Source organism: Trichosurus vulpecula, chromosome 2, assembly GCF_011100635.1.
Source record: "Trichosurus vulpecula isolate mTriVul1 chromosome 2, mTriVul1.pri, whole genome shotgun sequence".
Lineage (NCBI taxonomy): Eukaryota > Metazoa > Chordata > Mammalia > Diprotodontia > Phalangeridae > Trichosurus > Trichosurus vulpecula.
The window spans coordinates 38,178,621-38,189,882 of NC_050574.1; the positions used below are offsets into that span (position 1 = coordinate 38,178,621).

Genomic DNA, 11,262 nt, shown 5'->3' on the forward strand with positions numbered 1-11,262 from the left:
ATATATGTATATGTGTGTATATATATATGTATATATATGCGTGTGTGTGTATGTGTGTATATACATGTAGATGCGTGTGTGTATATACATGTATACATACATATACATATACATACACACATATACATATATAATGGTTTTGTGCTTTAGCAGATCAGTCTAAGTTTGGACAGAGTAGTCTGTAATTCTTCAAAATCATATTGCTATTATGAATAGCTATATAATAGGATAAAAAAATTTAAAGTTATAACCTTTAGGGTTGATTTTTTTTTAAGCAGGAAGAGCATTAGATTTAAAATGCTTAGCAACTATCTATACAAACGCACTAAAGTTTTGTATTTACAACTTTTTACCCTAAAGCATCTGGTTTCTTTTCAAGAATAGAATGTGTATATGTATGTGGAATAAACATGCATAATTACGTAAAAGAAAAAGCAAAACAAGTCTTTTCCCAGACCACTCTCCTTGAGCCCTGTGCAGGCACACCCCCACCCACTTCTCCCCTTTAACCTCCCTTTTGTCTTCATTAGAATATAAGCTCCTTGAGGTCAGGAAAGGTATTTTTGCCTTTCTTTGCGTCAAACTTTTAGCACAGTGTCTGGCATGTTATTATTCAGTCATTTGTCAGTGTGTGTGACTCTCCATGACCCCATTTGGGGTTTTCTTGGTAAAGATACTGGAGTGATTTGTCATGTCCTTCTCTAGCTCATTTTACAGATAAAGAATGGAGGCAAACAGGGTTAAGTGACTTGCCCAGTGTCACACAGCTAGCAAGTGTCTGAGGTCCAATTTGAACTCAGGAGCGTGAGTCTTCCTGACTCTAGGCCCAGGGCTCTATCCACTGCAGCGCCACCTAGCTGCCATCGGGCACATAGAAGACCTTCAATGAATGCTTTTTGACTGTCTTCTATCTATCTAGGAAGAAGAACCCCTATGGGGTCCTCCTCTCCATCCTGGAAAGGCCTTGCTCTTGGGAAACTCACCATCTACTAGGGGGCAGGAGACATTCAGTCAGTCATTCAACAAACTTTTATTGGAAGCTACTTTTTGGAAGGCCAAGAGCTCTCCACTGAGGGGTGAGAGACATTAAAGAGAATGTGAGCTCATTGGGGACAGGAACTGTATGTGGTTTGTTTTCATATCAACAGTGCTTACCGCAGTGTCTGGTATTAAGTAGGTACTTAATAAATGATTATTGATTGAATTAAGTATCAGTTGAGTTTAGGCAATGCTCTAAGACTATAAATTGCTCAGGAAATGCCAACCTATATTGGTAGAGGGAGCCTCCTTTTCTGAGAATTTCCTCTATCAGTGAAATCCCAGATACAGTCCCTATCTTTCCAGGCTTCTTATACCTCACACCTTCCCACCCCAACTCCACACTCTTCCATCCAGTGACCCTGGCTTTGGATCATTCCTCCAAGGGGACACTCCGCCTTCCAACTCTTAGTGTTTTCACTGGCTCTTCTCAATACTTGGAATTCTCTTCTTCCTCATCTCCACCTCCTGGCTTCCCAGGGGTGAGACAGAGAGCCAGGTGCCTGGTTAGAATCAAAAGATTTTAGGATTTGGACTGAGAAGGTATCACTAAGCCAAGCCCCTTTATTTAATGTTCTAAAATTAGATGTTTTATTGAAAACTTCATGTTGAACATCAGTACAACCACATAAACTTGTTTAGTAACCATTTGCATTTAAATTAAATTCAATGACTAAAATATTACATAAGAGGATTGGCTAGAGAGTCCAGTCCTTAGAGCAGGTACAATAGCCCTGCCTAATATAAACTCACACGGAGGCATGGTGGGCTCATTTCTAGCTATGCACAAGGTAGGGGCCCTTTTCTATACTTCAGAGAACAAAAGGAAAGGAAGGAAATGAGTGTTTATATATATAGTGCCTACTAGGGGAATTTTGGGAAGATGGGGGAAGTAGGTCAAAAAACTTTTGGCTTCCCAAATTTTCTCCACAAAAAAAAAGACAGAACATCACCCCAGGGTGAACATAGAGCAGCAGAAATGAATAGGAGTGGGGTTAAGCAGTTGTCCTCCTAAGACAACCTAAGAAGACCCCAGGAGAGACTGGACCTCCTGGGAAGAAGTTAGGCCTGAAGCCTCAGCCTCAGAAACTTTCACCTCTCTGACAGCGTGAGGATCTAGGGCTGAGTAGGAGAAGATTGAAGGACTTTCCACTGTGGAGCGACACAAGTACACCTGTGCTGACCACACACATTGTGGGCTGGGCAGGGCTGACACTGAGGAGGAGAAGGAGCTAGTATACACCTGATGAGGGCAGTAGCAGAGGGGCGGGGACCTTACAGGTTGAGGGCACTTGCAGGAAAGCAAAGTCCCTGGTTTCAGTTCCAGGACAGAGAGGACAACTGTAGTTTGCTGCCACTGGAGGGACAACAGGGAGCAATACTGTTTGTAGGACAGCATAGGTGGGGGCCCTAGTCATGGCTTAGGGGTAGAGAGGAGAGCCCAAGGTTGGGTCCTGGGACAGACCTCAGAAAATAATAGTAAGAAGGACCCAAGGCTTAGGGCATCATTCCCCACACCTCAGGACTATAACTTGGTTATAATAATAGCTGATAAAAATAAAAATGAGTAAGCAAGGGAGAAAGAACCCAACTATAGATAGTCACTATGGGGATAGAGAAGATCTGGGTTCATATTCAGAAGAAGATAAAGAGGAGCTTAAAAAGCCACTCCTTTTTCAATAAGAAATGTCAAATGGTCCCAAGCCCAAAAAAGAGTTCTTAGAAGAACTTAAAATAGACTTTAAAAATCAAATAAGAGGGGCAGCTAGGTGGTGCAGTGAGTAAAGCACTGGCCCTGGAGTCAGGAGGACCTGAGTTCAAATGCATCCTCAGACACTTGACACACTTACTAGCTGTGTGACCTTGGGCAAATCACTTAATCCCAATTGCCCTGCTTTCCCCCCTCCAAAAAAAAAAAATCAAATAAGGGAAATTGAAGAAAAAATAGGGAAAATAAGAGTGATCCAAGAAAATCAACAAAATTATGAAAAAAAGTCAACCAGCCAGAAATGGAGATTCAAAAACTTAAGGAAGAAAATAATTCCTTGATAACTAGAATTGGGCAAGGGGAAGCTAATGCTGTTATAAGACACCAAGAAATAATAAAACAAAATCAAACGAATGAAAAAATAGGAGAAAAATGAAACAACACATCGGAAAAAAAAAAACCAATCTAGAAAACAGATTGAGGAGAAATAATATAAAAATAGGCTGCTTGAAAATTATGATAAAAAGAATCTTGATTTAGTATTACAAGAAATTATCAAGGAAAATTGCCCCTAAAGTTCTAGAACAAGAAGGCAAAGCAGAAATAGTGACTCAATGAGGTCAAATTGTTTACTTTTTATATGTGGAAATGTTATCAGTACTCTTATGACTGTCATTATCTGGGTAACTGGAAAGAAAAGCTTGGGTTGAGTTGTATGTGATGGGGTGATTCTAAAAAAGTAAAACTGTGTAGGAAGAGATAAAAAAGAGTAATTATCTCATTCAAATGAGGCATGAAAGGAAGAATTGATTCAGAAGAAGCAAGTGGGGGGGAGGGTGGGTAGTGCTGGAATTTTACTGTCATAGAAAATGTATTAAAGAGGGGTCAACACACACACATATATATGATATATACAATATGTGATATATACAATATATGATATATATCTAGAAGGGTATAAAAGTCTTATAAATTCAGAAAGAAATGAGGTCAAGGAGGATGGGGTGGGATAAGAGGGACTCTTAGAGGGTTAAGGAATAGGAGGACAAGGTAGCAGGTAGAAGTAAATTAGAGGAGTGGGGAGGGATAGGGTAAATAAGGTGAGAAGGGTAGTAAGGAAAAATAGGAAGGAGAGAAATACATAGCAAGTAATTATAGCTTAGAATGTGAATGGGATGAATTTACCCATAAAATGGAAATGAGTAGCAGATTAAAATTTTGAATTCGACAATATGTTGTTTTCAGGAAATACAATAAAAATAAGTGATACACGCAAAGATAGAATAACAGACTGGAGTAGAATTTATTATGTAAAAAAGCAAGGGTAATAATCATACTATCAGACAAAGTTAAAGCTAAAATAAATACAATCAAAAGAAAAAATAGGGAAATTACACTGTGTCACCAATATTATTCAATATTGTTTTAAACCATTTAAAATAAGTAGACAGTACAAAATAACTGAGAGTATATATGCCAAAACAGACACAGGAACTACACAAACATAAACATAAAATACTTTTTATGCAAATAAAGTCAGATCTAAATAATTGGAGTAATATTTATTGTTCATGGGTAGGTAAAGCCAACATAATAAAAAATGACAATTTTACCTAACTAATCTATTTATTCAATGCCATACCAATTAAATTGCAAAAAAAAAAAAAGTATAGAGGTATCTTGCTGAATTAGAAAAAATAATAACAAAGTTCACTTGGAAGAAAAAAAAGTCAGGAATTTCAAAGAAACCAAGGGAAAAAATGTAAAGGAAGGAGAATCAGCAGTATCAGACATTAAACTGTATTATGAGAACATTGTTGAAGTGTAAAATGGATAATTTCAATTATTTTAAATTAAATTTTCTTGTATAAATAAAACCAATGTAGTCAAGAATAGAAGGAATGCAGAAAATTGGGGAAAAAAACTTTTGTAGACAATCTCTCAGATAAGATGTGATTGTGTTGGAATACTGCTGTGGTGAAGGAAATGATGAGCTGGTTGATTTAGAAAAAAACACAGAAAGACTTGGACCTACGAAGGAATATGCTACACACCTCCAGAGAAAGAGATGACAAGTGGAAGTATGTATACTATGGTCTTACATATATGTGTATTTTTATATTTATATATGTGTGTGGGAGGAGAAAAATGAAGTAAAAAGTGCACAGCAAAGAACAAAAGAAAACTTGGAAGCAAAGAAAAGCTGGGTAGCTTTGGAAACAATGTGTGGTATTTATTATATAGGCTTTCTTGAAATGGAAATTTATTGTTTTATGTTTAATCCTCTCATGTTCTGCTGTGTACATGGAAATGTTCTTTTTTTAGATTCTCATTTTGTATTTAAGTTTAAAATGAATTAAAAATTTACAAAAAAAATTATATGTGTATATATATTTATCATGCCTACTATGTGACAAGCACTTTACTTTATAAATATTACTTCATTTGATCCTCACTACAACTGTGGGAGGTAAGTACTCTTGTTATCCCCATCTTACAGTTGAGAAAACTGAGGCAAACAAAAGTTAAGTGATTTGCCCAGGGTTACACAACTAGTGTAAGTATCTGAGACCAAATCTGAACTCAGATCTTCCTGACTCCAGGCTTAGCATTATTCACTGCTCCACCTAGCTGCATACAGGCACTTGAGATGGAGAGAAGAGAAGGGGATGCAGTTGTGCTTCAGTCCTTGCTTCTCAGTAAATATCCCTTTGTAAAAGGTAACTGATGTACTACTGTTGTAACTACTAACTTGTTAGTTGACATTGAGGAGATATCCTCTAGTTACGTGATATTAAGGACACACCTGATGGGGGCTCATGACCAAGCTTATTAGAAGCTACAACTCTTCAAGATTACCTATGCCTAGAAACATGAAAGGAGAAGTGGTAATCACCCGCTGGGGACCTGCCCTACTAGTTCAGTTTGAGTTGAGAGAGTGAGCCCATAGCTATGCATAGCATCCATAACTTTTTTGGTTATTCTTTTCATTTTGATTACTATCTACCTTCTCCTCGCCCTCCTCACAGAAGGTTCACTTCATTATGTCTTTTGAAGTAACCATTAGTCCCTGCTTTGGTCAGAGTTCTGAGGTCTATCTGCCCTCGAACTACATTCTGTAATTTATTCTCCTGACTCCACTCAATTCACTCTGCCTCAGTTCACATATGACTCTCCATATTTCTCTGAATCTGTCATTTCCTCATTTCTTATAGTGCAATAAAGTCCCATTGTGGTCCTACAGCGTGACTGGTTCAGCCATTCCCCAACTGATATATGCCTAGTTTTTTTTTTACCAGTTCTTTACTATAACAAAAATTGCTAACATATAGGAATATTTATATTTTTGTACATATGGGTCCTTTCCCTCTGTCCTTGACCTCATTGGGTATGTGCAGCTTGGTCACATTTTGCAGACCCCTCATTTTATAGATGGGAAAACTGAGAGGTGATGGGAATTCACTCAAGACCACTCACTTAATAAGCAATAGAGCCAAGATCCAAACCAAGCTCCTCCTTAATCTAGACCATCTCTGAGACCATTGCTTCACTAGTAGACTTGCTACTTCTGGGCTCATCAGCATCCTCCTCCTCCATGTCCTCACCCAGAGCCAGGCGGCAGGCAGCCCATAGGGACCTCTGGAGCTGAGCCCGGCCTAAGACCAGGAATAAGGTAGGGTTGAGACAGCTATTGGCCAAGGCTAAGCCTATAACAAGGGGCTCAGCCTGGAGAGCACTGGCCAGGAGATCTGAGTGAGGGGCTGCAGCAGCTACCACCAGCCCTACCACATGGTAAGGTGCCCAACAGAGGAAGAAGCCAACCACAACCAACATCAACAGGCGCAGGATCTGGGGCTTTGGCTGCCCTCTCAGGTGAACCAGCAAGACTCCATGGCAGCCAGCCACAACCCCTAATGGCCAAAGAAAGCCACCAATGAAACGGATGCCAACCACAGTCCATTCAACCCCATGGGACCTACCATAGTCCACTACGCACTCATAGCGTTCTGGGAAGTGTTCCTTGTGAAGTCGTCGGGTCAACACTGAGGGAAGAGTGAGCAGTAGCGCCAGCACCCAGGCAACTCCACAACCTGCCCATGCTGGCCACAGACGGTCTTGGGGCCTACTTGGCCAAAGCACAGCCAGACATCGGCCAATGCTGGCACCAGCCAAGAGCAAGACACTGGCATACATGTTGAGCAGAATGGCTGAGGGCAGAAGGCGGCAGGCAGCAGAGCCAAAGGGCCAGTCACCTTGACGGATGATTGGAACGGCCATCAGGGGCAGTGATAGGCAGCATAACAGATCAGCCAAGGCCAAGTTCAAGAACCAGATGGAGGGGGCTGACCGACGTGCTGTGGCCCCAGTCACCCAGGTCACAATTGCATTTCCTGGCACACCCACTAGGAAAACTGCAGCATAGAGAAGCAGGGGAGAGGTCCAAAGAGGGCCCATGGAGACACAAGAGCCACCTGGCTCACAGTCTACACGCCCGTCAGGACCCAGGCTGTAATCCTCATAGTCATAGCTTATTGAAGAGTTCTCCATTTCAGTAATTCACACAGCACCCAAGGGGCCCTGGGGAAGAAGATGAAATCCATGTGGAGGTTATGTTAGAGTCTAGCAAATAAGACAAGGAACTGCCTTGGGAATCTACTAGAACCATAGACTCTCGGATTTTAATGGACCTTAGAGGTCACCTAATCTAATAACCTCAGTGATAGATGATTTCCCTCTGAATCATCCCTGTAAAAGGTCCATCTGGCCTTAGATGAAGACATAGAAGATGAACGAATTTGTGATACTGGGAGGAAGAGTTCAAAGACTGGGCAAAAGAAGCTGAGAGCCACAGACTGGCGCCACTGGAATGGCTCTCAAGAGAGGGAGTATTAGTTCCACTGGGAAGGTCAGGGTCTACCTGGAGAACTGTTTTTAGTTCTGGGTAACACACTTTAGGAAGGACAATCTAGGGTACCCCCAGACGAGTGAGACCAGGATGGAGATTACAGGATCATAGAACAAAAGCTAGAAGGAACCTCACAGACCATCTAGGCAAGGGGCGGAATACCTGCGGCCTCAAGGCCACATGTGGACTTGAAACTGAGGTTCCCCACCCAGATCTAGGCCAATGCCTCATTTTATAATTCAGTATCTCTTCTTCTAATGCCCCTCCCAGCTCTGACATTCCCTGTTCTGAGGCCCCTCCCAGCCCTGACATTCCCTGTTCTAAGGCCCGTCTTAGTCCTGAGATCCCCTATTCCAAGGGCCCTCCCAGCATTGACATTCCCTGTCCTCAGGCCCCTCCCAACATTGGCATTCCCTGTTCTAAGACCCCTCCCAGCCCTGACATTGCTGTTCCAAGGCCCCTCCCAGCCCTGACATTCCCTGTTCCAAGGCCCCTCCCAGCCCTGATATTCCTTGTTCTGGGGGTCCTCCCAGCCCTGACACTCCCTGTTCCAAGGCCCCTCCCAGCCCTGACATTCCTTGTTCTAAGGGCCCTCCCAGCTCTGACATCCCATGTTCTAAGGGTTCTCCCAACTATGACCTTTCACATTGCTATAGGAAGTTAAGTAGAAGGAATCGGGGATACTTGTGCTGGACAAATGTCTGTTTGACCCCTGCACATTTCTTCAGATATCTGAAGGGCCATCATAGGGAGGAAGTCCCCCACCTTCAGACAGGGCAGGCTCCCCCAAGGAAGAGCTAAGGCCTCGCTGCCCCAGCTGGACGGGGAGTTCTCCATTCTAGGGGCTTTCCTAGTTAGATGCCAGTTTGGGGCTGGGGAGTGGGATGTTCCTGGGCTAAGAGGCCCCAGATGAAACGAGAGCTGTCCCTTGAGTGAGACAATATGAAAGATTTGGGCAGAAGGTGGGGCACAGAGGAGGGGAAAAGAGGAAGTCCACTGAGATTTCAACACCCCATTTCCCCTCATCCTCCCCATCCCCATCCTCCCCTCCCCCCTGCACTTATATAAGCCTTACCACTTCTCACATGCATGGAATCGTCACACAAGAACTCTAGGGGAGCAGGGCTGCTCCCCTCGGCCACCTTCTGAGATGCTGAGTCTGCACACCCTCATTCCCGCACTCTCCACCCCGTGGGAAGGGCTGTAACATGACAACAACGTGCTGGCCAGTGCCAGTCAGGGTGTGGTTGCCCCTTTGCTTCCCCATGAGTCACCATTCTCTAACCACTGGGGAACAGGATAAGGGCTTGGATAGCAGCCAGGACAGGCAAAACTACCAGGCAGCTTCAGAGCCCTTCCCCCCCGGGACTGCCCACCCTAGGCTCAGACCCTGATCAGCCCCTCTCGGCTTAGCATGGGAGTCCTCCAGAGCCGGGGCCCAGGGAGTTGCTGTACTCTGGCTCTTAGCTCCCCTTGGCCTTTTTCATCTCCAGGGCTCAGCCGGGAGTCATCTTTGGAGATGGGTCCAGGACCCTCTCCTCTACAGGACCCTCTCCTCCACAATCCCCCAGCTTCCATGTTTGCCTGGGATCTCACTATACCCGGAGGTGAATCCTAGAGGAGAATCTTGGGCCCTCTCCCTTTCTCTTTCTGCCCAGGACTCAAAGAGGGCAGCTTTTCCCTGTATCTGACTCAGAAGCCCTCCCATCACCCAGAGCCCCCTCCCACTCAGAGATCCTACAACTTGGACTTTTGGGGTGCCCTGGTAAAACCCTTATCAGGCACAGTTTGTCCAAGGCTTATCTCCCCAATGACAGAGAGCAAGTTTATCGAGCCCTGGATACGCCATAATCCTGGCTCATGGAATGTTTGTTAAATGAAGGAATGACACCTTGGCCCTAGGCCTCTTAGGCTCTGCTCCCAACTTGACGCATGACATTGGGAAAGTGTCTCCCCTCCTCTAGACCTGAGGTTACCTCCCTATATAAATAGAAATGGAGTGCTTAGCTAAGGGCAGTCGCAGCTCTTGACACTCCTCATTCACCGAATCACAGAATTTTGGAGTTAGACAAGACCTGAAAGGAGTTCCTCACTGGAACATCCCACCAAATAACCATCCATCATCTACTCCTTCTCTAAAGGGAGCCGATTTCACTTGGGGACAGAACTAACCCCTTAGTTTTTCCTGACACCAAGCATATACTTATTTCTTGCTGCTAGTTCTGAGATCAGCTTTGGCATTCTAGGTTATAGAAGGCTGGGCTTCTTAACTTGAATGCTGTGGGCAGATTGCAGAGGGACCCATGAAGTTCAATGGCGAAAAAAACCTCACATACTTATTTTTCCTCACCTCGACTGAAATTGAGCATTCCCATCACTAGTGAATTTTAAAAAGATTCTGAGGAGAGATCCATTGACCTCGCCAAACTTCCGAAGGGGTGTGTGGCACAAGAAAGGATTGGGCCCCCCATTATAAGGCCCCTTCCAGCTCTGACATAGGGTCTTGTGGAAGTCAGTACTTTAATAAGTATTGGTTGCATTAGACGGGTGAGTGTGTGCTGCAGGGGAAGCTACAGGTGGCTTCAGGTGAATTCAGTGCAAAATGTGAGAGTTGGGCTAAGGAAGACCTGAGTTCAAAGCCCAGCCCTGCCACTGGTTACTCATATGATCTGGGACAATCAGGTTCCTGGAAAATAAATGGATTGGAACAGGTAGCCCTTGGGGCCCCTCCCCACTTCACATCCATGATCCTGTGAATCAAATGTTCTAGGTTCCTCTAAAAGCCTATGTCTTATTTCAAAGGCCCTTGACCATCCCAAAGTCTTTGGAGCCTTAGGGTGTGCACATGTGCCTTCTTCGCCACTTCCCTAGAGGCTTTCTGGACCAAGATGGGAGGCTGGAGATGGGAAGGAGTGAACAGTCAGGACCTCAAAAGGCAGGAGAAAGGCCCAGGAGCTGTGGGAAGAAAGAGGCAGGCAGATGGACAGACTTGGCCCAGATCAAGCAAAGCCTAGGGTGGAACAAGAGACAGAGGCCCTCTGCTCCAAGTGCTCCCAGCCTGCTAGGGAAAGACCCCAGAATGATGGCAGGATCTCAGAAATGGACCCCAGAAGCCCCATTATCTGGCTGACTTATTTTGAACTCGCAGGTCCACTAAGACATCCCCCTCCTCTTCTTTTCAAAGATATTATTGTCTAACCGGGCCTCCTCCGTAAGATGAATTTGAATCTCTGAATGTCATTGAGGGTAAGAGAAAGAAGAGATGAATGGGGTGCCAGGGAGGGACCAGGAAAGAGGAAGGGAATCCAGAGAGGCTTTTTGGAGGAAACAGCTGAAGAGTGGAGGGGGCAAAAATTTGGGAATGGGAGGAGAGAAGCTTGGGAGCTGGAACTTCAACTAATTTCCCTTTCTTGAAAGCGCCCCTACTCCCATTCCCCTACCTCCCCCACCATCATTTCTATTTTCTTTTTTTTAATTAATTAACTTATTTATTCATTCATTCATTCATTCATTCATTCATTTATTTATTTTTGCAGGAGGAAGGCAGGGCAATTGGGGTTAAGTGACTTGCCCAAGGTCACACAGCTAGTAAGTGTGTCAAATGTCTGAG

At 44.0% G+C, this 11,262-nt stretch overlaps 2 protein-coding genes across 2 annotated transcripts in view; both read right to left on the reverse strand.

Annotated features, from left to right (window-relative positions):
* The window catches only part of DHX34 (DExH-box helicase 34), a 56,099-nt gene that overhangs the window by 16,875 nt on the left and 27,962 nt on the right, over positions 1-11,262 (reverse strand). The window lies entirely within an intron of this gene.
* Positions 5,948-7,309, reverse strand: C5AR2 (complement component 5a receptor 2). Its single transcript, XM_036745844.1, has one exon. The coding sequence runs from the start codon at positions 7,292-7,294 to the stop codon at positions 6,269-6,271; it is 1,026 nt and encodes a 341-aa protein (XP_036601739.1). The 5' UTR covers positions 7,295-7,309; the 3' UTR covers positions 5,948-6,268.